Source organism: Rhinopithecus roxellana, chromosome 8 (genome assembly GCF_007565055.1).
Source record: "Rhinopithecus roxellana isolate Shanxi Qingling chromosome 8, ASM756505v1, whole genome shotgun sequence".
NCBI lineage: Eukaryota > Metazoa > Chordata > Mammalia > Primates > Cercopithecidae > Rhinopithecus > Rhinopithecus roxellana.
Genome location: NC_044556.1, coordinates 76,621,408 through 76,648,561, shown reverse-complemented (window position 1 = coordinate 76,648,561; position 27,154 = coordinate 76,621,408). Strand labels below are relative to the sequence as shown.

The window sequence follows — 27,154 nt, the reverse complement described above, 5'->3', positions numbered from 1 at the left end:
CACTGATTAATGGGTTATTGTTATGGGCTTTGTCTTGGATTTTAACCTTATACTTTCTCAATGTTGGTTTTGCTAGATATTCATTACTTCATTAAACAGAGGTGCTGGGCATGGTGGCTCACGCCTGTAATCCCAGCACTTTGGGAGGCCGAGGCGGGCGGATCATGAGGTCAGGAGATGGAGACCGTCCTGACTAACATGGTGAAACCCCTTCTCTACTAAATACAAAAAATTAGCTGGGCGTGGTGGCGGGTGCCTGTAGTCCCAGCTACTCCGGAGGCTGAGGCAGGAGAATGGCATGAACCCAGAAGGCGGAGCTTGCAGTGAGCCGAGATTGTGCCACTGCACTCCAGCCTGGGTGACAGAGCAAGACTCCGTCTCAAAAAAAAAAAAAAAAAAAAAAAAAGAAAAGAAAAGAAAAGAAAAAACAGAGGTCAGTGATGAGAATATGGCTTATGAAGACTTCAATGCTGCCTCTTCTTTATCCCCATCCCCTAGTCCCCAAGCACACATACCGAGTTCCCAGCCAGATGATCAGTGCCTAGGAAACCTTCTACTTTACAACATAGTACAGGGAAGCCGTAATAGAAAAAATATAATACATCTTTGGTAGGCTTCCTTGGTACCAAATTAAAGAAGACTTTAGAAAGATTCTTATCGTAAATCAGATGAAGAAAAGCAATTTACCAGATCCGGGAATGTTTTTGAGCCACTCTAGCAAGAAACAACTGGCGTGAAAATCTGTGATAAAATAACTTACTGTTTTGGAAGCTAAGAACATCTTTGTACAATTTTTTTTTTTTTTTAGATGGGAATCTCTCACTCTGTTGCCCAGGTGGGAGTGCAGTGGTGCCATCTCAGCTCACTGCACCCTCTGCCTCCCAGGTTCAAGCAATTCTCGTGCCTCAGCCTCCCAAGTACCTGGGATTACAGGTGCATACCACCATGCCTGGCTACTTTTTATATTTTTAGTAGAGATGGGGTTTTTCCATGTTGGCCAAACTGACCTCGAACTCCTGACCTCAGGTGATCTGCCCGCCTTGGCCTCCCAGAGTGCTGGGATTACAGGCGTGAGCCACTGCGCCCGGCCCATCTTTGTGCTGTTATTCCTTCTGCAAAACAAGTCCACTTCTGGCTGTTTTGTCCATTTGTATGAATTTGGTGAATGTCAATCCTGGTATGTGAGGTTCCCTTAATCTTTCAGCAAACATTTATTGAACATTTATTCTGTGCCAAGAGTTGTACAAGGAATTAAATATACATAGAAGAATAAGCTACCATTCTAGCTCATGGAAGTTATTATTTAATGTGAAATATTTTAAGTTTGTTTATGTGTATTTGTGCGTGCTCAGATAAGGCATAGACTTCCAGGTTGAGGAGACAGAATTGTTGGGTTATGAGTCATCCTGTTAGTCACCTTTATTATATGTGAATTAGTAATAAACACTTGACTTCATTCTCATCACTAATTACCAATAGGTTCTCCGCAGGTTTGGGGGTCACAAAGAGGTGTAGGATCCTGTTCTTTCCCTCAGGAAGCTCATGGTGTCATGTGGAAGACAGAGAGTTTATATGAAAAAGATAACACAAAATAATATACACTTATTGCCGAAGGAGAGATGGGAGAAATGATTTCATTTTTCTCCAGAATGCAATCTTTAAACAGTTTTAAAATTTTGCCATAATGTTAGACTTATAGAAAAATCACAGGAATAGCACAAAAAATTTTTGTATACTACCATTTTATCCAGCTTGCCCCAAAATGTTAACATATTACTACGTTTGCTTTATACTTCACCCTTTTCATACCCAGTTCTCATACATATTTTGCTTTTCTGAAACACTTGAGAGTAGATTGCAGACATGATGCCCTTTTATCCATACATACTTTAGGGTGTATTCACTAAAAATAAGGATGTTCTTTTGCATAATTGTAGTGTAGTCATCAAAATCAGGACGACCAGATTGATACAATACTATTTTCTAATCAATAGACATTCAGATTTTACCAGTTGTTCTAAAAATGTCCTTTTTTGGCAAAAGAAAGTCCAAGATTATGCAATTCGTTCAATTATCTTATCTCTTTAGTTTCCTTTAATGTGGGATGATTTCCAAGTCTTTCTTTACATTTCAAGACATTGACATTGACCCCGTTATGTTGTAAAATGTCCCTTAATTTGATATTTCTGGCAATTTCTGATAATTTCCTTATGATTAGATTCAAGCCACACACTTTTGGCAGGAATACCATAAAATGGTGATGTCATGTTCCTCTCAGTGCATCATATCAGGAGGCACTTGCTGATGATTTGTGCCATTACTGGTGATGTTAAATTTGACCATTTGGTTATAGTTGTGTCTGCTAGGTTTCTCCACCATGAAGTTGTTCTATAAACTTTGTAATTAATGCATATATTGTAGAGAGATACTTTGAGACCATGTAAATATCAACTTACCTTCAACTGTTATACTCACTAGTTTTAGCATCCATTGTAATTCTTGCTTGAATCAATTTTTATTATGATGGTTACCAAATAGTCATTTTTCCAGTTTTCATCATTCCTTCTACATTTATCAGTTCCATTTCTACTGTAAGGAAGAGCTTTTCCATTACCCCCACTTTTTGGTCTGGTTGTTGGTTTATATCAGTGTGGACTTGTGGATTATTATTTTATTCAACAGGTTATAATCCTTTGCCATCTTTATTTTAATGTTCATATTGTTCTAGATTTGGCCAATGGAGTCCCTTCATGCTGGCTCCTGTGTCTTATTGATATGTCCCCATCATTCTTTGAGCACTTCCTTACTTCATGGCACAACAAGGTGTTCCAGGCTTAACTTGTACTTTCCTTGCCTTTACTCTGGAGTTGGCCGTTTTTTCAGAGAGCCTTGGTTGCTTTTAGTGGGAAATGGTATTTAGAAACCATGGATGCTAAATATGCTATTTGTGACCGAAGTACCATTATTTATAGTCCCTTTCAGCAGACAGAGGTAGTAGATACATCTATGTACACATAGACACACACACACACACCCATGTACTTCTATAAATAACTGTTTCTTTATCGGTCTGTATATTTATATATATTAAAGCCTATGAGTTCATATCAGTATCTTTCATTCCAATCCAATACCATGTGTTTTATTTAATTTTCTCCCCTTTCCTGTTCTCTGAACAGTGAGAAACCTGGTTCCTTTTATCCATAACACACATGTTCACTTAATTGCTCAGTCCTAGAGTGTACAGAAAGTTGCTTCAGAATTACTAACCCATGCCTCTGAAAAAGAAGACTACTGACTAGATTTTAATACTGGTTTAGAGTTCTTTTTGTTATTAACCTTGAGGGCCAAAATACAGTGTTCAAAAGTTAGCTGACTAGTTCTTTCTTTCCTATCTTAGTCTGTTTTGTGTTGCCGTAACAGAATACCTGAGTCCAGGTAATTTATAAAGAAAAGAAGCTTATTTGGCTCACGACTGTGGTGGCTGGAGAGTATAAGAACGTGGCATCAGCATCTGCTCAGCTCCTGGTGGGGGCCATGTGCTGCCTGACAACATGGTGGAGAAGCTGAAAGGCTGGGGAACGAGTTCAAAGACAGCAAACACTAGGAAGAAGCTTGCTTTACAACACCTCACTCTCTCAGGAACTAATCCAGTCCCACAACAGTGAGAACTCATTTCCATGAGAATGTTAATCTTATACATGAAGGATTCTTCCCATGACCCAGACAACCCCCTAATGGCCCCGCCTCTCAAAACCACTTGCAATTGCAATCAAATTTCAACATGAGTTTTGGAGGGAGTGGACCATATTCAAACCATAGTATCCCTCAACCTCCAGACCTTCCATGTCGTTATATTACTTGTTTGAAATATAATTTGGTTTATTTATTTGTTTGTATTTAATGTTTTCCTTTCCAGAATGGGGTCTTGACATTTCTCACTGCCAAACCTTTTCTCTTGACTAAAGATGGAACAGATTCAGGAGAAGTGAGAGACCCATGTATCCATAGATTAAGTCAGGGCTTTAGCAGAAGTCAGTGATGGGGACATAGGCCAGACATGCACTGAGAACAAACCAACCATTTCCCCTACTTCTGGGCCAACCCTGTCTCTAGGCAAACCATCTTGTGGATTGAAACCCTTGCTAATTTCCACTAAGCCTACTCCTAGGTTCTCCTTGCCATTCTCCCTGATCACCTCTTTGCATTTAGCGAACCAAAAATCCAGTATCTGCATCAGCATCTGCTCAGCTGTAGGCCATGATTGTGTGTACTGTGTACCAGCAGCTCATGTAATATGCTTGATGTAAGACCTTAGGATGATGTTGATCTGGCCTCTCAGACAAGAAGCCCCAGGACACTGCACATTGACACCCAAACTTGCAGACTTTTATGTCCTTTTGCAAGACTGTTTGCTAGCGTCTTGTTCTGAAATCCTTGAAATTTCTCCTCCTGGACTTTCTTCAGTTACATGCTTTGGCCTCTCTAATAGCTGTTTTGCATCAATTCTGATGACCTGGCCATTTTCTCCTGTCTGTCTGGGAATGACTTCCAGAATCCCCTTCCTCTGCCCCATTTAACCCTCTTCCTCCATCTCCCACACACTCATTTTATTTCTCTTTCCTCCAGACACATATAACCTGGTCAGTGCTGCTGATTCCAGCTGTTCTGAATCTTGTCTACAGCTTAAGTTCAAAAACAGATGGGCCCAAAGTATCCTAGATGCTGTGCCAATTTCCACCGCATGAAAACAAATTACTGAAAAGCATCAGGAAATTTTAGAATAGTTTTGGGGTTTGATTCTCTGCCTTCTCAATGGTCCTTCCTCCCCAACTCTTCCATTTCTCTTCACCCTGCCCTCCCCCACCCTCCCCACATTACACCTTGCCACTTTCCATCTCTTCTTTATATTCCTTACTTAGCAAAGCCTGGTTTTAAAAACCTTTATCCTCATTTCTTCTCTTTCTATTTACTGATAGCTTTAACCATCGGGATGGGACTGTGTTGATAATCAAGCTAGGGCTGTTGGTTGTTTTTCTAAATGTTTATACCCTTTTAAAATCTTCCATCTAGGACTAGGGACCTTATGTCCTTTTGGTCATATAAAGAAGGTGAGGCTGGGGCCTCTGTGTCTGTGGGTACATTTATAGGTCATATAATTCACCAACTTGCGAATAAAGTAGATATTCTTCTATTGACTTCATCACTAGGGGTGCAAAATTGTGCCAGTGCCACTGTCTGCCCTTGTCGGGAGCAAGTAGACACTCTCTGTAGACAGGGAGCTTGTTCCTTGGAAAGCAGTGACATTGGACCCACACCATTGCTTTCAGAATCCTCATTCTGGGAATATGCCAACTGCTTTCTCCCAATGTTCTGTAGATCATTGTTTAGCTTTGGCATTCCTAGTCACCCTAAAAATAAGAGGAAAACAATCATTGTAGTGGGACCACTTATCTTAGAGGTATATAAGGAAGACACTGGCAGTCATTTACAGAGTATGGGGAGAAAGCTGTTGGCATGATACAGTGGTTATTGGGTGCGTACTGTGACCAGACATTGTAGGAACTGTCCTCAAGCAAAGCCCTTGAGGGATAGGCTTCTAGAAGTGCAAGTACACGCTGGATTTATCTATGCAGATTATAGCGTTTCCCCGCTTCCCTCCCTCCATTCCTCTCTCCCTCCCTCCCTCCCTTCTTTAGAAGAGAATACTTAGATTCTCAAAAAGTATCAAGCAGAGCCCTATGGATGGTAACTGGAAAAAAAAAAAAAAAAAAAAAAAGATTCTCAAAAGGATCAGGGGTACGTAATTATCTCCCATGATTTAAGACCATTACTCTGAAGCAGTGACTTTACAACGTTTTGATCATGAATCTCTGTGTTTTATACTACAGGCTGGAATATACATATATACACATAAATAGCTGAGAACAACACTTTCACAAAACAATGCTTATCTTTGCTCTGTATGATATACTCTGAGATTTTCTACTTTGTTCTGCTATTCTTTTTTTTGTTGAGATGGGGTCTCACTCTTTCACCCAGGTTGGAGTGCAATGGCGCCATCATGGTTCACTGCAACCTCTGCCCCCTAAGCTCAAGCGATCTTCCCACCTCAGCCTCCCGAGTAGCTAGGACCACAAGTGCACACCACCACGCCCAGCTAATTTTTTGTATTTTTGGTAGAGATAAGGTTTTGCCATGTTGCCCCAGGCTGGTCTCAAACTTCTGACCACAAGTGATCTGCCTTCCTCAGCCTCCCAAAGTGCTGGGAATGCAGGCGTGAGACGCTTCGTCCAGGCTACTTTTTTCTGTTATTCTGTTCTACTATTTTCTACTTAATTTTTTGAGAAATGCTAGTTGGTGACCTATAAGTTGATTTTTTTAAACCTCACTAATGGGGTGAATCCCACAGTTTGTAAAACATTGCTTTAAGAGCATTGGTTTGGCCGGGCGCGGTGGCTCAAGCCTGTAATCCCAGCACTTTGGGAGGCCGAGACGGGCGGATCACGAGGTCAGGAGATCGAGACCATCCTGGCTAACACGGTGAAACCCCGTCTCTACTAAAAAGACAAAAAACTAGCCGGGCGAGGTGGCGGCGCCTGTAGTCCCAGCTACTCGGGAGGCTGAGGCAGGAGAATGGCGTGAACCCGGGAGGCGGAGCTTGCAGTGAGCTGAGATCTGGCCACTGCACTCCAGTCTGGGTGACAGAGCGAGACTCTGTCTCAAAAAAAAAAAAAAAAAAAAAAAAAAGCATTGGTTTTTAAATTTTTGGTGTGCATAAAATTACCTGACATGCTGATTTGAAAGGCAGATTCCTGGGCATCAGTCCACCCCTAATAAGTTGTAATCTCTGGCAGATGAGCATAAGAATCCACATTTTAAACAAGCATTCCAGGTGATTCTGATGCAAGGTGATTTGGGGTCTTGAAGCCTCACACTTACAGAAACTCCTCTCTTTTGCATTTATAAACCTGGCCGTTTAAGGCTTCAGATCACATACTTGCTTGGGGATGACAGATACTACTGGGGATCAGCTGACTCTAGACTGAGAATCTTCTCGTTACAGAATGACCCCAATCACTTAGGTTTACTTCTGGTTCTTCACAATTCCTTGAGAGTCCTCTTTTACTGATGTCTCTTTTGGCCCTTAAGAAGGCAGAGAAGGGGTTAACTGAGGCCACAGAATAGAGTGAAGGAACTGAAGGGTCATTTTACAGAGTGACTGGGGTGTGGCCCAGTCCTCCAGTAGGTGCCCAGAGCCAGTCCAAAATTAGAATGGGGTGGGATTCAAAACTGCTTTTCCTATTCACTTGCCTTTCATGTGTAACCACATGCAGTGTGTCAACATGCTTTCAGGCGCCGTTAGGCAGCAGCAGTTTTGTTCCCTCTGGGTTCACGGACCCTTGGTATTCCTGTTATGTGTTGTCTTAGAATAGCTCTGCACTATGGGGCTCTGAACATTGTCCATTAACTCTTTCAGCACCAGCCCTTTGAGATGCTAAGGGCTTTTTGAATGAAATGTAATAACCACCACAATGAAATAAGAAAATGGTTACTAGTCAGGAGACCTGGATTCTTGCCCTGCTCCACCACTATCTGTGTGACCTCAGGCTCCCTGAGCCTCAATTTCCTCACTCAGAAAATGACAGGCTTGGTCTAGACTCTAGACCATCTTGAAAGTCCCTTCTAGCTCTGAAATTCCATGATTCTATTTTTGTACACACTGGCCTTTTTCTCTTTGCACATGATTCTTTCATTTAAAGTCTCAGCTAGGTTAAGCACAGAAGATTCACTGAGTTTGGGAATTTCCAGAGAATCAGATGATAAATTAATAACAACAAAATGTATTCCTAGCCAGGCGAGGTGGCTCACACTTGTGAGCCTGGCACTTTGGGAGGCTGAGGCGGGAGGACTGCTTGAGCCCAGGAGTTTGAGGCTACAGTGAACCATGGTCATGTCCCTGTACTCCAACCTGGGCAACAGAGCAAGACCCCATGTCTCTAAAAAAAAGAAAGTATGGACCGGGTGCGGTGGTTCACGCCTGTAATCCCAGCACTTTGGGAGGCCAAGGTGGATGGATCACCTGAGGTCACGAGTTTGAGACCAGCCTGACCAATATGGAGAAACCTGGTCTCTACTAAATAATACAAAATTAGCCGGATGTGGTGGCACATGCCTATAATCCCAGCTACTCGGGAGGCTGAGGCAGGAGAATCGCTTGAACCTGGGAGGTGGAGGTTGCAGTGAGCCGAGATCGTGCCATTGCACTCTAGCCTGGGCAATAAGAGCGAAACTCCATCTCAAAAAAAAAAAAAAAAAAAAAAAACCAAAAAAAGAAGTATTCCTATTTAGTATACTAATGAAGTAGGAAATTTATGAAACAAGTTTATTGTAAGAGGAATTTTGAGATGTATTTGTCTTTTCAGACCTGATTCTAGTCACTTTGTTTTGTGTGTATGAATTCATTGTGTGGGCTGTTGAGTAATAATAGTTGTTAAAATAATAAGAAAAGATGTTCGTACTGATATATGGTTGTAGAACACTTCCATGTTTGTGGGCATCACCTTGTTTGATTGGATCTTCACAAAAGTCATGTGTGTTGGGCAGGGCAGGTCTGCTGTCCCTGCTTATCCCGTTTTGTTGTTGTTGTTGTTGTTGTTTTGTTTTGTTAAGAGACAGGTTCTACTGTGTTGCCCAGGCTGGTCATTTACAGGCACATTCATTGTGCACTATACCCTCCAACTCCTGGGCTCAAGCGATCTTCCCACCTCAGCTTCCCGAGTAACCAGGACTACAGGCACATGCCACCATACCTGGCTTCCATTTACTTTTTAAAACAGTTGAAGAAATTTTGAGACCCAGAATGCATTCGTGGCTTGCCCAAAGTTACCTGGCTAGTAAGTGGCAGAGCTAAGCCTAGTCTCTGGGTCTTAAGCATAGTTCAAGGTGCTTCCCACAGAGTATAGATGGAGTTTCACATTGTTCATCCAGATTCCTTAAGGACCTGAACTCAATAATTTGATCTACTAACCTGGAAATTGACTAGGGCATCTCTTCTACCACTCAACCCCTTAAAGTTTTGCCAGTAAAGTATCAACATGGTTAATAATATGCTGTAATTTAGAGCATACAGGAAGCCAATGGACATACAAATTTGGTCATTCAGTAGCCACCCAGAGAGTGAGTACAGATACATGCTGGAGCAGCTGATTTGGCAAGTTTAGTGGAGGCTGAAGATATTAACTAGTCATTAGATGAATCATGGTCTTTCTATCCTCAACATTTACAGGATTGCTTTGGCTCTGGCATCTGTTGTTAGTCAATACTGATTAAGTACCCACCTATTCTTGGTGATAGGTGTTCATTAAACATTCTAAATATACCCTGTCCTCAAGAGAATTCCTTACTGGGCCTGGGGGTTGTTCCTCCTGCACCCCCACACAAAAAGAGACTTCCTTCTCCAAGATAAATATCCAAATAACACATGAGAACTGATAATGACACATGCATCCAATCTGATGATTACGTAGACTTCATTCCATTTAGATCCATAGTTTCACAGAATCAAGAATTTTATTTTTTTTCCCTCCTTTTCATTGTTGTTATGAGCCATGTAAGGGGATTCATTATCTCAGGGACAGGTATTTAGAGGGGGAGATCTTTATGGATACCCTTTCTTCTCAGTGGCTTATTGCTATTTGGCATACTAAAGTACAGTTTGCTAGCCAGGAGGAGTTTCTGGCTGTAGATCAAGCTTCTCCGCTCATGCCTGGTGCCAGGGAGATGCTTGCTCTTAAGGGGGTGGTTACTGCTTTGATAATAAGTGTGTGGATTTCTGAGTGACGTCATTCCACTTTGGCACAGACAGGTATTTATTTCTCTAGAATGAACTACCAGGGGTGAGCCAGACTGTCTGCCTCAGTCATCTCCCAAGGTTTCATTTATTTTAAAAATCTGCTAACACATCTGCGTGTATTTTTTTTTCTGTGTGTGTTTGTCATGTGCTATAATTACTTATGGGGCTTCTGGTGACATCTTAATTAACTAGAGAAGAAAAAAACCGAAGATATAATTGTAGAGTTGTTCACAGGTTTTTCTGTGGACTTTGTGGATCCAACTGTCAACATGATATCGATGGTTACGAATTCTTTTTAAGCTGAGAAACGTATAAATTTTATGTTCCTTGGTCATCGATCACACCTTTGTTCTGTCTTTTACCCTTGCTATGGTGTTTTAGTTTAATTGAATGAATGAGTCAGCTCAGGTCTTTGATGTAATCACAGCCTATTTTGGGGGGCTTTCAGGGAGCATATTTAATACCGAGGTGAATTTCTAGGCCCTTAGTTCTATGGATTATATTGGGGTGGCATTGTAGCATGTAGATTGTACCAAGAGGGTTTAAAAGCCTCTTTATTTTTTCCTCTCTGTAGTTCTGGGAATGCTAGTGCTAACACATGGGATGTAAACAAAGGGAAGGTCCCAGGTCTATAGAAGCTATAGAGAGAGCTGGTGGGCAGGCAGATTTTCCAAGTCAGCCAAATCAGAGTTTTGCAATGGGTTCATCCAAGCCACAAGACCAGGATAAGATGTGTGTTGTGGCTGCTGCACAGTTTAGGAGCAGGAAAGCCATGTCTTGGATCCAGAAAATCCGCAAACATGCGAGAAGCAAGTCAGAAAAAAGAATGTTGATCCTTTTTTTTCCTAGAACAGTGTCTAGCCCATAGTAGGATGCTCAATTAATATTTGTTAAATGAATGAATGAAATAAGAAGAGATCAGGGACTCAGAGAAGGAGCCTGGACAATAAGATATCAGAAACTAGGCAAGAAATAGGGATGGCAGAGATTCAAATCCTGTGTAGACCCCCATGTCTGGTCTTATGGGATCCATAGATCTGTCTTAAGTGATATGAAGACCCTCCAGCTGCCTCCTTTCTGCTCTGAGCACGGTGCCATAGGGGTGGTTGAAAGGAAGGCAGAATCTCTCACTTAACATAAATTGATGGAGACATTTCCAGTTAGTGTCTACAATGGCTTATATTGGGGGGCCATTCCTAGTTCTCTGACCTTAGCCACAAGAACCTTGGTCCTATAATCATTCAGGAAATCGTGATTAAGCACTTAATAGATGTCAGACACGGTGCTAGTCCAGTTCTCTACTTCAAAGCAGATTCCTAAGCTCTGGCTCTTGGGTATGCCATTCTCTCAAGGGTGTGGTTCTGCTCCATGGAACTAATCCAGAGCCACAAGAATCCTATTTTCATACAGTCCTTCCCCCAGACCTGATTATAGGGGACAATTTAGGCTATTTTGAGAAGGTGGGTCTACCACTGCTTGAATCCTTTCTAATCATCTGTCTAGGCTACCGAAGACAATTTGTGGTACTCACTTGTCCCTGAAAATTTGAAAGCTCATTTCTCCATATGTAGACTATATTATTTTTGCCTTTGGCACTTTTCTCTGTCTCTGAACTCTCCTCCTCTGATCTCATTGCTGGCAAAGCTGAAGCCAGAGCTGTGATAAGCCCAGAGAAGTGTGCCCGCCCCCTGCCTGCCCGCCTGTCTTTGAAAGATACCTTCAGGCTGCCGCTGTACTACTGGGTCACAAAACCAGTGTCCACCATTACAGGCAGAATCGTTTTCAAGTCAGTTCCTACCTTGGTGATTTTTACCCCCTCCTTTTAACACCTTCCCCAGCAAATCCAATCCATCCTCTGGCTTATCTGGGTCAGCAAGAGTCTGATTTTATGCATGGCACTGTCAGACCATAAATCCGCTGCAGCTTTGCCTCTCTATCCAGCCTGCCTGCTTCTGTCAGCATCAGCAAAATACAAAATAGAGAAAATAAGCCAGAAAGGCTAATAACACTCATCTGAATAAAATAATCTCTTTGGCTGCCTCAGTTCATTTCATTTTAATCAAGGTGCCAGGAGGGAATTTAGGTTAAAAAAATCCAACCTCCTTGTCACAAGTTCCCTGTCCAACCATCACTTAAATGATTCCTTTTTATCATGCATATACCTTTTTTATTCACCACATAGTTATATGTTCAATAACATATATTGAATGATGTATTCAACTCTCTGGGTTTTGTCTATCATCACAGATACGTCTGTTTTTAAAAGTGAGAAATTATATTCTGCTTAGATGTATTGATAGTTGCCATCTCTCTATGCAGATTGGCAGGTTTGATAGGAATTCTGAGACAGGGGATGGGGGCTTAGTATAAGTTGCTGAAGCATCTAGGGTTCCGGCAATCTAGGCTCCCTTTGGATTCCTTTCTGTCAACCTCAGCACACAGTTCCCAGTGTGGAATGCAGGACTGATTGTTCTACCTTGTCTTTTAGGGAAAAGACAGTGGGAGGTTAAAATCTGCTCTCCTGTTGGTATCTCTCTCACGTCTTCCCAGAGACTTACAACTGCTTTGTTAATTGCCTGTTGCTGCTGTCGTACTCCAACCATTATTTGCTGAAGGCTGTGCATTTTCAGCAGGCAGCGATCTTGGCCCTGGCCCAGAGCCGGGTGAGAAGCATGTTGGAAATTGATGAAAGCTGAGTCCTAGTTTGTTTGGAAATAAAAATAATAATATTTCTTCACATTTGTATAGTGCTGAACTGTTGGCATAGTTCTTTTGCATCCATCATTTCATTTGATCCACACAACAGCCCTGAGAGGTGAGCAACTTAGAGACTGTTAATCCAAAAGGAAACACACCTCATTATAGCAATGCAGAAGCTCAAGCTATATTCCAGCAATGCCAGTCTCATGCCATGCATTCCATCTGCACAGCCATGAATGTAGCAATTATTAATTAAATGGCACCTTAGGTCAGGAGAGCTTCCAGGATTTTACAACCATACTTTGAAGATCTTTAAGGAGTGAGATGTATACCAACAGGGCACATGTCCATTTTATAGATGAGATGATCAAAACCAAACAGAGGGAATATGGAAAAGAACCATAATAGAGAGGCCACCTTGGACCTTTATGGACTTGGCTCTTCACCATGGATATTTTAGAGAAATCCCTTTAAGCGCTTGTTGCTAAGTTTGTTGAATGTCCATAAATAGTCCAAGTTGAGGGAGAAAAGCTGGGCTAATGTCTTCGAAGCTAATGATTCAACTGTGCAGGTTTATCTCTTTCAGTACATTTACAGTGATAATGTCTTCTGCAGATGTACAGGCAGCATGTGACTTTCCAGGTCTCCTTTCTTTTGACTCCAGAGTCATTCCTTCTGAAGTACAGTATGATGTTTTCTTGATCTTCCTCCTGAAAAAAATTTTAAGAAAAATACTCCTAGATATTTTGTCTGCTTTTTAGGGATTAGTTTTTGAGGAGGTTTGCAGCTGTTCAGCACATTCCTAAGGGATGCAGACCCTTTCCTTTAAAGGCCCAAGTATTGTACAACCTAAGGCTCTGGGGGTGGGGAAAGTAAAGAGACTGTGCAAACAAATGATAGATGGAAAAGATATAAAGACAAAGTTCAATCTCCTAACCAAACGAAGTTCCCTTGGCTCCAGCGGTCCCAAATAAAATGAGGCTGCAAAGCTTCTGGAGCAGGAAACCACTCTAGCAGAGCCTTAATATGCTCCCTATGAAATCACGTCTCATTGCCTTGCTTATTTTCCAGCCTGAAGTGTGTTTCGTCTTTGTTCGTGTTGGCTGGGAAAATTGTCTGTATATTTGTGATCCCCTCCTCCCACTTTCTCTCTACTTTACTTGCCCTACCACCACCCAAAAATAAATACATGAATTAATTAAAACACCTCAGTTGAAAGGAAGAATGTGTCTGAGAAAGCTTACAGACTCAAAGGACCAGGAATATTGTGTGAAAAGCTGCATTAATAGTAGGAGAGGCTGCGGATTCCTGGAAGAAACAGACAACAGCATCTAGAGCTGGTTTTTTAAGCATAAACTCCTTTCTTAAAATAAAAGTCTTGCATAGAGCCTGAATATATGAAAAAGATCAAAGCAGTATTTTTATTGGTATAAATCTACTTTTAAAGTACAAATTTATAGAGTACTTATTATATCATCAGTCAATGAGAACAATGAGGCTGTTTTCATGAACTAAAAATATTGAGATCAGGATTATGAATCAGTTATAGTTTTATATTCATTTCAGCATCTGGTTTTGGTTTAGGTAGCCCAATATCAAGAAAATTCTGATTAGCATAGATGAGTTATTGTAATCTTGAGCTTTAAACTGATTTAGATGGAAAAAAGAAGATATTTTTGTTTTAAAGTTGAGTCATTATCATCACCTAGCAGCTATTCCCCTTCATAAATATTAATTGGATAAGCCCCCACATGTATAATAGGCATTGCAACAACTGACAATGAGATGGTATGATATTAAGCATGTTGATTTTCACTACCCAACCATAGTCTAACATGAACCCAGCCTAGGCCCTTGAGCCTTCTATGGCATGTGATTAAACCTTGCTGCTGTGTGTCAAGTTATAGGCTCACCTGTACAGCTTTATTGGAGGAGGTACACATAGGCTTGAATGAAAAAATAAGCCTATGCAAAACTACATGTATTCTAATCAATAGCATATTGTTCAGAAGTTCCAAGGCATACAGTGATTCTTTCTTCCAGGGTTTGCATAAAACAATGCTAGCAGCCTGCGACACATTGTGGTGGTATGTAATGCAGGGAAACTGGGTCCTGGGTCTCTTGCTCACATCAATAAGGGTTGCTCATATGATTGGATGTGTCACCATTTTTTAAATTGAAATGTGATTTTCTGCTAATTCCAGAGTGTCTCAGAACACAGTTTAAAAGCTCCTGCTCACTGAAGCCAATACTAATACTGTAACTATTGCACAAAATGCTGTAAGAATGGAAATAAATACATACGGTAAAAGTACTTATAGCACCTTGCAAGTTCTGTTTTCTTCTTTTTCTTTTGTTTTGAGACAGAGTCTTGCTCTCACCCAGGCTGGAGTACAGTGGCATGATCTCAGCTCACTGCAACCTCCGCCTCTGGGGTTCAAGTGATTCTCCTGCCTTAGCCTCCCAAGTAGCTGGGATTACAGGTGTGCACCATCCACACCCAGGTAATTTTGTATTTTTAGTAGAGATGGGGTTTTCCCATGTTGGCCAGGCTGGTCTCGAACTCCTGACCTCAAGTGATCCACTGCCTTGGCCTCCCAAAGTGGTGGGATTACAGGCGTGAGCCACACCTTACAAGGTCTTGATAAAACTTATTAGCATTAAGTGATAAGGCATTTTATTTTAAAAGATTTCTACTGCCAGCCATCCTCTTTATTGACCCACCTTTGTTCACTCATCCTTTCTTTTGAGGACACCCTGGGGATATGTGCTCTGCATCCTTTCCAATGGTGTTAGGTTGGTTTTACCCCCTCTGCTTCCTCTTTTGATCTGCAGTCTACCTTTCTGAGCTAGCTGGCCCTTTGTCTGTACCACCATTAAAGTTCTATTTTACTATAGGTCTTTCTTTGTCTCCCTTACTATATTGCAGCGTTCGTACTTTTATAACCACTAAAGCCCCTAACACCATGCCTTGTTCATTTAAGATCCAAATGTTTGTACATTTGTGGAATTGAATTGTGGCATCATTTGTGTGTATGTAAAGTGCTATAGGAAAAGAACCTGTATAGAACCCCCCCATCCATGTTCTCCTTTAAGAAACAGATTTAAACCAATTGTCAATGTAAAGTCTCATGAGATTTGCTCCTTTAAAAAGCATGCTTACTGAGGACATGGGTATCTTGCCGAGAGACACCACTTGATTAAAATGTAGATTAAATTATTTAGAATTTTGTAACTGAAATCTAATTGGAATCATTTTGAAAGTTTTCTTGCAGTGGAAACATCAGATGCCATGGAATGCATGTGTTCAAATATCTTACCATTTTGAATTTAGAATTATTTCCTGTTCACTTTTTTTCCCCCAGATACTAAACATTTTGAAAGGAGTAAATTAATATATGTCTCTCTTCCTCTCAGCTAGTATATTTTTGATTTCCATAGAAATCTTTCAGTTTCTCTCAAAAGGTAAGTGTTGTCACAGTGATTGGCACTCTTAAGAGTTAGTGATTTTGGCTACAGAAGAGTGATGCCTGGGGCAGGGGGTGGGGACCTGGATACAGGTTTAGAACATTTTCAATTTGGACTCTAATTGGTTTGAAGTAACTTCTTGGTTTGGGTTAGACAGATATTTGATTTGTCTGATGTTTTCTGAAGTCCAAGTAGGTGTGGCATGATAATTTGTTAATAGCTTTTACTACAGAATTGGAAAAGCCTAAGTTGAACTTCACTCTTTACAAATCACAAAGTGCCTCGCCTTTAGTGCTGAATGGAGGCAGTACTGACTCAAGAACTAAGCTACTCTCAGCTCACTTTCTTTGTAGTAGCAGTTTGACTGGAGGGAGGAAGAGAGGAAAGAGGGAAAGAAACAGATCGTTACTATTTGCAGTGAATGAGAATACTTGCTTTGCAGTTAGAGGCTTGGTTTGAATTCTGGAATTGCCACTTTTTAGCTATATGACCTTGGGCAAAGTGTTTAAAAATTTTTAGTCCACTTTTCCTCATCTGCCATATGTGGTTAATAACACCCACCTCATCAGGTAGTTGTGGGGTTTAAGTCAAACAACATGTATAAAGGGCCCAGATATGTGTACAGTATCCCTTGATAAATAGTACTGCAAATTATTCCTACTTTTGTTGTTTTTCTCCTTAAAGAAATCCAACTTCCAAATGTAGAACTTTCTGTTGCTTAAGGTAATGCTGAGTTGGTAATCAATAATTCTTTTGGATCACAATGTTTTCATTAGAAATGAGCATCTAGGGCCAGGCGTGGTGGCTCACACCTGTAATCCCAGCACTTTGGGAGGCCAAGGTGGGTGGATCACTTTGAGGTTGGGACTTCAAGATCAGCCTGGCCAATATGGTGAAAACCCATCTCTACTAAAAATACAAAAATTTGCTGGGTGTGGTGGCAGGCGCCTATAATCCCAGCTACTAGGGAGGCTGAGGCAGGAGAATCTCTTGAACCTGGGAGACAGAGGTTACAGTGAACCAAGATTGTGCCACTGTACTCCAGCCTGGGTGACAGAGTGAGACTTTGTCTCAAAAAACAGAAAAGGAGTACCTTGGTTTAGCACTTTACTGCTCCACTCAAGCTGTAGACATTTTAGGAACACATATGTTCAGGTATGGTTTGTGTTCTTGATTGTATGGGACATGAGATTATGGCTCGATAAATGAAATCAAAACTTCCTTGGATATGTTCTGTGGAACTCCAGAGTTTTCAGTAATGTTTTAATGGCATACGTCTCCAAAGTTGCCTTTATTAAATCCTACAATGGATAAATTTGTGGGCATTTTGTAGTGCTGTAGTGATTTTTGTCTCTAGACAAAATCTCTAACTTTGGTTTCTACCGTAGAGATAAACCAAATGACTTAGTGGCTAAAGTGATGGACTTCAGAATCACCTTAGACCTGGTCTAGCCAGACAATGCAGAACTGTTGTTCTAGTCCCTGGCACCCTCTTACTTGTTGTGTTAGTCTTATTCGCTGTAGACAAGTGACAACCTCTGTTTTCTAAAAGCTTCAGTTTTCTAATCAGTAGAAGGGGGATAATGGTAGTTCTTTTCTTGCAATGAAATGATAGAGCTTAGATGAGATAATACGTATAACGCATTCACCAAGTTCTTAGAACATAGTAGGTGCCTGATAATCCTGTTTCTCCTTCTACATCCCCTCTTCCCCCTCTCTCCTTCTTGTCCTTATTTTCTCCTTTTTTCTCCACTGAGTTTTTAGTAAAGGAGAAAACCAGAGAGGTGAGCTTCAGGAAAAATACCTTTATTTCTGGATTGGCTTTGATTGCTGTGATTTTAGGACACGGACTATAGTTGTAGATATTGCCCTGGCTGCGTATCAACAATGACTTCTTTTCCTTGATGTTTCTCCACAGGAAGGATCAGAATGTTCTCTCTCCAGTCAACTGCTGGAATCTCCTCTTAAACCAGGTGAAACGGGAAAGCAGGGACCACACCACCCTGAGTGACATCTACCTGAATAACATCATTCCTCGATTTGTCCAAGTCAGCGAGGACTCAGGAAGACTCTTTAAAAAGGTACAGAGGTATTTCTAGTCACAGAGGTTCTTGGGTGGAGCAATGACACAATTTTTGAAATTCTATTAGGTATTATGTTGATTACCTGGGTGACAAAATTATCTGTACACCAAACCCCTGTGACATGCAATTTACCCATGTAACAAACTTGCACATACACCCCTTGAACCTAAAATAAAAGTTAGAAAGGAAAAATAAAAGAAAGAATATCTTATTGGCCCACTTCATAGGCTTTCCACTAGTCATTCCCTACTACATACTTGTGGAGAAAAAAATATTTGAATTGGCATTCCTTTCTTCCTTTCTGAGCTGAATTAATAGTAGCCTTGGGAAAGGAACCATTTGCAAGGTACAAACCCAGGACTGGTACCATAATTCATAAGCTGCATCTATTAACAAAAACTGTGTTTTGGGAAGTTTCCTTAAAGTGATTTGTGAAGCTTTTGAGCTTAAGCGGCCAACAGTGTCATTTTATGTTTTCCTATTCTAGTTCATTTAGCAAACTTATATACGTTTATGTTTTTAGTTTAGTTTTCTTCCCAGGGTCTCATCTTGGCCAAGGTAAGCTCATAAGTGTGGTTATTCTTATCGTGATGTGTCTTTGTCTTTGGGTCTCTGAATGCTTTCGGAACTCAATTGTTATCATACTTCCTTGGGTATAGGTTGAACAATTTGACTAAGGAAAACTCAAAATAATCATGATAATCTTAAGGAGCCAATTCACCTTACCTGTCAATGATGGACCTAGCCTCTTGAAAACTCAGGAAGCTCTTTTCTAAGCTGTCTCAGCTTGAGCTCATAGTGGAATCATTTATTCATGAGGTTTGGTTACAAACAGCGGTGAAGGCCCCAACCATTGTATATGATATGCCATGTCTACCATTCAAGCGTTGACATCCCCGGAAGACTTTTCAGAAGGCAAATAATCTTCCTATAAGTTATAGGTAGAAAAAGGTGATAGAGGGCTATTTAGAATTCATCAGTTTCCAGGTGACAAAATCCATTATTAAAATTCGAAAGTGTGAGAGAAAAGACTGGTAAACAGGATTGTAGTCAATGCAGTCAAAACTCTTTTTTTTTTTGAGACAGAGTCTCGCTCTGTCGCCCGGGCTGGAGTGCAGTGGCCGGATCTCAGCTCACTGCAAGCTCCGCCTCCCGGGTTCACGCCATTCTCCTGCCTCAGCCTCCTGAGTAGCTGGGACTACAGGCGCCCGCCACCTCGCCCGGCTAGTTTTTTGTATTTTTTAGTAGAGACGGGGTTTCACAGTGTTAGCCAGGATGGTCTCGATCTCCTGACCTCGTGATCCGCCCGTCTCGGCCTCCCAAAGTGCTGGGATTACAGGCTTGAGCCACCGCGCCTGGCCAGTCAAAGCTCTTGATCAGCTTTCCAATTCTCAGTTAGGAAGTTTTCCAGATTTCACTAGATCTGGAATTAATACCCCATTTTTTTTCTGTAATTACCAGCCTGATCAAATAACTGATTTGGAATCTTCCATCTACCTAATTGCATCCGTGAAGGTGCTTTCCCTGTGTCTTAGAGACAGAATATTGAGGGTACAATCATCTGTCGAAGAAAAGAAGGCAGAGAAAGATAACTCCTCCCAGAGCTCACTGGCTACTTTTAGTAGCCTGGCTGTGCTGTGGTTGGGGCCACACTTCATTTCGGGGTGAGGGTACTTCTCACCATCTCCTCCATGGTTTCCAGCATCAGCTTCAGCTTGGTTGTCATTAATTTGAATTATTCTGCAATACTTCATGATGCGTGTGTGTGACTAAAATTAAAACTTATTTAGGTGAAATTTTGACAGCTTGTCTCTATGACCTTGACAGCCACTTTTAGACTATCTCAAGAAGGAAAGGGCTTGACTGATAGTTTCCTCCTCCGTTTTCTTTGTTCATCTGAGAAAACAACTTTTATAAGATCTGTTCACCTAGCTAGACTTCACCCAGTCTCTCAGCTCTCTTTTCTCCCAACCTTAGAAGGTTAGAGAAAAACCAAGCTGAGAGAATTTAATAGCCTCTCCAGATCTCAGAGATGCTTATACCGAAGGCAGCCAGATATCAAAGCCACAAGTGTTCCTGACTCTTCAAGTGCCCCATGTATATTTCACCAAAGGACTAGGTACATGGCACGTATACAAGGTGTGGGGCGTATGACCTCCATGAAAAAAATTTGTTTGTGAATGATATTCTTAGCCATGCGCTCAGGGTTGACTTCCTTAAGCTGTGTATTACTATGCTAGAGTGCGAGGAAGAACTTATTTCTCACATGACTGTTTATATATTACATTTCACCGAAGAAAAGGATGCCTATCATAATTTAATAGCTATATGCATTTTCACAAACTGAATTCACACCTGTGTAACCAGCACCCAGATCAAGAAATAGAACATTTCTGTACCCTGGAAGCCCCCTCATATTCCCTTCGAGTCATCTCCCCACCCTAAATTCTCAAGGATAACAACTGTCTTGACTTTTAACAGCAGAGATTAGCTTTGCTTGGTTTCATACTTTATATAAACAGAATTGCACAGTATGTACTCTTTTTTTGTCTGGTTTCTCTCAATATTATGTTTGTGAGATTTATTCATACTGTTGTGTATAGTTACAGATCATAGGAATTTCTCTTGATCTTTGTAACTTTGGATCAATTAAATTGTAGTCGATTAGAGACATGCCAATGATTACTATCCCACAGCATTAATAATTTCTTTTCTCCTTCCCTTGGGGGGGGTTCCCATGTAGGCAGAAAACTCTTAAGTTAGGAGCTGGTTGGCAGATCATAAAAATAGGTTCAGCCAAGCACCGTGGCTCATGCCTATAATCCCAACAACTCAGGAGGTCAAGGTGGGAAAAATGCTTGAGGCCAGAAGTTCAAAAACAACCTGGGCAACATAACAAGACCTTGTCTCTAAAAAAATTTAAAAAGTTAGCTGGGCATGGTGGCCTGTGCCTGTAGCCACAGCTACTTGGGATGCTGAGGTGGGAGTATTGCATGAGCCTAGGTGTTTGAGGATGCAGTCAGCCGTTATCATGCCACTGCACTCCAGCCTGGGCAACAGAGTGAGACCCTGATAGTTTGAGGATGCAGTGAGCTGTAATCATGCCACTGCACTCCAGCCTGGGCAACAGAGTGAGACCCTGATAGTTTGAGGATGCAGTGAGCTGTCATCATCCCACTGCACTCCAGCCTGGGCAACAGAGAGAGATCCTGACTCTTAAAAAAAAAAAAAAAAAAATTGATTCATTCTATTTTGGCTGGGTAAAGAGCCTCTCTGCTTTCTAGTAATGGGCAAAGAAACATTCTTCATACCCCACCCCAGATTTTTAACCTCTTTTGTTTAGAGTGTTATTGCACATGAAGAATTAGAATCCTACTGGTTAAGATAGTATCAGATAAGAGTCCTAAGGAATGTCCTCAGCCATTCTATAGTTACATGAATCTTCCCCGGGATTTGCTTTGTGCTATCAGAGGAGACGCCTTTTCCAAGTGACCCTTTCTCTTGGGCCTAGCTCTGCTATTAACTGTGAGACCTTGGACAATGACTTCTTTTTGTGCCTCAGTTCCCTAAACTTTAAAAAAAGAGTGTGGTCTATATGATCTCCATGGTGCCTTCCAAATCCGGGATACCACAGTTCTGTGACGATAAGGGGATCTTACACTGGGGGCTTCCTTCCAGTTGTTAGGTTACCTTTGTTAAATTGTGATAGGTAAATTGTAATCCCACAGGTAAGGACAAACAAAAGTGGATATGGGTGTGGAGAGGGCTAGCTTCAGCAAATGAAGACCAAATTTCTTGAAGAATGAAGCATTACTTCAGGTGCTGATATCTACAATGTCAGCAACCAAGAAATACCAAATTGGGATCCAAATATATAAAATAGATATATTTTACTGGTAAATTTGGTTCCAGTGGCAAAAGGAGCCATTTCTCTGGGGACTTAGGCTTAGAAAAGATACCTTAATTTCTGGTATGGCTGTACACACCTGTGCTTTATGTGAATTTGAGTCTGTTTGTCACTAGCCAAAGTCAACATTTTTAAAAATCTTGTTTTAATGTATAAACTTAAGGATTCACTGAAAATATTATGATGATAGAAGTCATTATATTTTGAACCTGTATGTGCCAGGTATTGTGTTAAGCACTTTATACGTATTATCTCCTTTAATCCTTACCATAATTTTATAAGGTAGTTACTATTGTTACCATCGATGTTTTATGAAGGAAGAAACTATGGCTTAAAGAGATTAAGCAGGCCAGGCACAGTGGCTCAAGCCTGTAATCCCAGCCCTTTGGGAGGTCGAGGTGGGAGGATCGCTTGAAGCAAGGAGTTCGAGACCAGCCTGGGCAACATAGCAAGACTGTCTCTACCCACCTCCCCCCCCCACAAAAAAAATTAGCTAGCCATGATGGTACACACCTGTAAGCCTAGCTAGCTAGGAGGCTGAGGCAGGGAGGATTGCTTGACCCCAGAGGTTTGAGGCTGCAGTGATCTATAATCATGCCACTGTACTCTAGCCTGAGTAACAGAGCGAGACCCTCTTTACAAAACAAACAAACAAAAAAAAAAAAAAACAAAAAATAGCAGAGGGCTGGGCGCGGTAGCTCCACGCCTGTAATCCTAGCGCTTTGGGAGGCCAAGGTGTGCAGTTCACCTGAGGTCAGGAGTTCAAGACCAGCTTGGCCAACATGGTGAAACCTCGTCTCTACAAAAATACAAAAACTAGCCGGGCAAGATGGCCAGTGCCTGTAATCCCAGCTACTCGAGAGGCTGAGGCAGGAGAATCACTTGAACCTGGGAAGCGGAGGTTGCAGTGAGCAGAGATCATGCCATTGCACTTCAGCCTAGGCAACAGAGCGAGACTTCATCTCAAAAAAAAAAAAAAAAAAAAAAAAAAAAAAAAAAAAAAAAAAAAAAAAGAAGAGAGAGAGAGATTAAGAAAAATGAAATGAAGCTACTGTTTAACTCCAGTCACCTGGCTCTAGAATCCAACATTTTCATCTACATACTGTATTAGGATTCTCTAAGTATGTTGTGCAGAGAAGAGAAAATCCTGGATTTTCTCTTTTTCACTGAATTCAGATATTTCACTTATAGAATTAACCTAATTTTTTCTTTTGCACATAAACCTTCAAAGGGTATGGAGATGTTGAACATCAACATTGGATTGTTTTTCCTACCTGGGGTTGGGGCAGGCAGCTAGAAGTTGGGAATGAAATAGGGCAGCATGTTTACACTCCCCAGGGGCAAAATATCTCTGCCCCCTGTAAGAGGGAAACAAGGACTCATTAAATGTGAGAGCTGGCCCAAAATTTGACTCACAGCTAATTTAGGGATGTCAGGGTGGCTGCACAATTGGCCCCTCTATGGTATTGAACCCCCTTAAGGGATGCTCCTTGCTAGCCCTCTGGTTTGTGGTAAGGTCTGCTGGGACATATTTTACATTTTGCATGAAGCCATGTTGGAGATTCTTTTAGCTAAATATAACATCTGGAGAAAGTAGCCTCCTGTCCACAGCTTAAAAACAGACTGACTTTGTCTAGGACTCCAGGGAAAATTGAGCCCGTTTGGTGCTCCTGACATCTCCTTTCATGTAATGAAAGCTCAGTCTGTCTAACCTCTGTTGGAACCAGCGTTTGGGCAAACATTATTGCTGCCACCTTCATTTGTTTAATGCAGTGGCTTCAAAAACTATGCCCAAAAACTGCCAAGTTTGGCTCCCATCTGCCTGTGGTCTCCGTGAGGGGCATGTTCTAAAGAAGCCCACCAAGAACAGATATAATTTTTCCCACTTGCTCAGTTTAAACTGAAATAAACTTGGGGGTGCTTTTTCCTACAGCAGAGAGGATAATCCTGTTTTCTCTTTTTACTTAGCTGGAACACACTAAAAGTACCTCTGACTTTGCTTTCTCAAATCACTGTTTCTAGCCCTTCACAGCTGCTCACACTTAAGCTTGGAAGCTGGTCAGTTCAGACAGTGCTAAGACTCAGTTGCATCCTTGTTTTTACAGCACTGCAGTGAACTGTACTCCTGTTTTACTGTTAGGACTCTTAAGTTTCTATGGCAAAAACTTAGGTTAAATTGAAAAAGCCAAGTCAGATTCCCTGTAGACCAGTAGCTTTCAACTTTGCCTGAGCATGAAAGTTACTTGGGGAGTTTTAAAAAAATCTTTGTGACCTTGAATAAACAGAGGTTTCTTAGGATATAAAAAGCATGAACTATAAAATTTTATAAAGGATAAATCAGACTTCCTCAAATCTTGGACTTTTGTTCTTGGAAAGACTTTATTTACAAAATGAAAGACAAGACGCAGACTATGAGAAAATACTTGTATATCTGACAAGGACTTATATCAGAATATAGAATAAAGAACTCTGAGAACTCAGTAATAAGACAGACTGCCCAAATTTTTTAAAATGGAAAAAGGTTTTAATGAACATTTCACTAATAAAAATATATAAATGGCTAATCAGCACATGAAAATATGCTGAATATCATCAGTCATGATGGAAACGCAAGTTAAAACTGTAAGAAGATATACCATAGGTTCACTAGGATGGTTAAAATTAAAACATCTGGCAAGACCAAGTGTTAAGGAAGTTGGCCAGAACCCTCATATTTTGCTGGTGAGAGTGTGAAAATGGTACAACCACTTCGGAAAATAGTGGCAGTTTCTTATGACATTAAATATGTACTTGTCATATGACCCAGTAATTCCAGGTATTTATAGGCATCTACCCAAGAGAAATAAAAGCATATGTGTAAACAAAGACTTGCACCTGAATATTGATAAAGTTTTGGAATAGGCTGAGTAATGCCCCCCTCAAAAAAAAAAAAAAAAAAAAAAAAGAGGTGCATATTCTAACCTCTGGAACCTGTGAATGCTACCGTATGCATGTAATACTTTGCAGATATGACTAATTTGAGGATCTTGTGATGGGGATATTTATTATGCTTGATTAGCCAGGTGGGCCCTAAATGCAATCACAAGTATCCTCATAAGAAGGAGATTACAGATAAAAGAGAGGAAGGTCATGTGATAGAAGCAGAGGGAAGCAGAGTCATAGAGAGAGGATGCTATGCCACTGACTTTGAATATGGAGGAAATGGCCATGAGCCAATGAATACAGCTCTAGATGCTAGAAAAGGCAAGGAAGCGGATTCTTCCTGAGAGCCTCCGGAGCAGAAGCAGCCCTGCTGACACACTGGTTTCAGCCCAGTGAAGTTGGTTTTGGAGTTCTGACCTCCAGAACTCTAAGAGAACAAATGTATGTTGTTTTAAGCCATCGTGATTGCAGTAATTTGTTACAGCTGCCTTAGGTACTTTATTCATAATAGCCCAAACTGGAAACAACCCAAATGTCCATCAACAGATGAATGGAAAAACATATTGTAGTGTATCCATATATTAATACTACTCAGCAATAAGAAGGGAAATGCTGATACAATGTAAATGAGGTCAAAAAACATTATGTTGATAAAAAGAAGCCAAGCACAATGAGTACATTCTGTATGATTCCATTTCTATAAAATTTTAGAAAAGACAAATCTGATCTATAGTGATAGAGAATAGATCATTGATTGATTGCCTTGGGGGCAGGATGGGGATGAAGGATTGACTGCTGAGGGACACCAGGGAATTTGTAGGGTTTTTATAGCCTACATTATATAACATTTTAAATGATGCTTTATAACATTTTTATAATGTTACATAATCTTGATCATGGTGGTACATTAGACAGAATTTATCATATTGTACAGTTAAAATGTGTACATTTTATTATGTAAATTATGCCTCAATAAAGTTGATCTAATTTAAAAAACACCCATGCCAAGACCCTACCCCAGCACAATTGAGTCAGAGTCTGTGGAATAGGGCCTGGGTGATTGTTGCCTACAGCCAGGACTGAGAATCCCTGCTGCAGTGTTTTCCATCTTGGGGAAACTGCAGAGCACGGAGAATATCTGATGCCCTAAGATCCTGTCTATCTGTATGTGAGCCGTGTTTGCCTCTGCAACAGACAGTGTTAAAGCATCTAGGCTAGTTTCTCTAGGCAACCCATTGTGGTTTCCTCCTTTATTCTTGGAGGGTGATGAAGGGTGAAGTTAGCTTCAGATAAATAAATCTGGTGACAAAGGGTGAATCTGGCTTCCTTCACACTGCAGGAAGTGGGGAATGCATGAAGAGTGCTGAGGAAGGAATGTAAGAGGCTCAGTTAATACTTTTCTCCAGGGCCCTGGAGATGTTAAACATGTCCTTTTGCCATTAGTGAATCAGTCACAAGAGAATTGCCACAACAGTCAGATTTCTTTTGGCACCGAGGAAATGAATCTGGTAGTTAAAAAGGATAAAGGTGATTTAAAACTAAAAGCAGTGCATGTTACCTATCTCTTTGGTATCCCTTTGGACTGGGATAGGATTTCCTATGGTGTGTTTTGAGTCCAGCTGTTTGGCATGTGTGAGGAGAGTGAATAATGATACTGTGAGAAGGCATGTTGGGTGGTGTGATGGTCATAAATAAGAAGAGAAGAAGTGACCCACAATGTTGTTATAGTTGAATGTCCCTGGTAGGTGCTGTTGATTGAATGAATGGAGAAAAAGAATGGTTTTCCAAAGGTTGTGTCCCTGTGCTCTGCCCCCTTAAGAAAGGGTTTAACTCTTTGGGAGAAGGAGTAGATGAGTGATTTAACCCTCCTTCCCTTCCCCGTCCACCATATCCCTCCTGCTCCTCTGAACTCAGTATCTGTTATTGGACTGAATTTCCTCCACATTATAGCATGGTCACTAACAGTGTTTGCACAGTGCTTTACAGACAGCTGTTCCAGTTGCCCAATTTATCTTGTTGGTAGCAAAAATCTGTTCTAATTAATTGAGATTTATTCTCTCATATCTGATGAAAAGATCCTCTTTGGGGAAAAGAATAGGATGTGAAACTGAGCTTATTTGAGTAGGGAATGGAAGGCTGCCAGCTACTTCAAAGGTATCTCTGCTGATAAGGGGCATCAGGTTTACTGCCAAAGCCAACACCAAGGGGAGCTTTGCA

General features: G+C 41.0%; 1 protein-coding gene across 7 annotated transcripts in view; it reads left to right on the top strand.

Annotated features, from left to right (window-relative positions):
• Window positions 1-27,154, top strand: part of SRGAP2 (SLIT-ROBO Rho GTPase activating protein 2) — a 261,388-nt gene that overhangs the window by 121,359 nt on the left and 112,875 nt on the right. For all 7 annotated transcript variants that reach the window (XM_030935181.1, XM_010362493.2, XM_030935183.1 and 4 more), the window contains one exon: window positions 17,943-18,105. In XM_030935181.1, coding sequence (XP_030791041.1) covers window positions 17,943-18,105 — 163 coding nt within the window. The remainder of the gene's footprint in view (window positions 1-17,942; window positions 18,106-27,154) is intronic.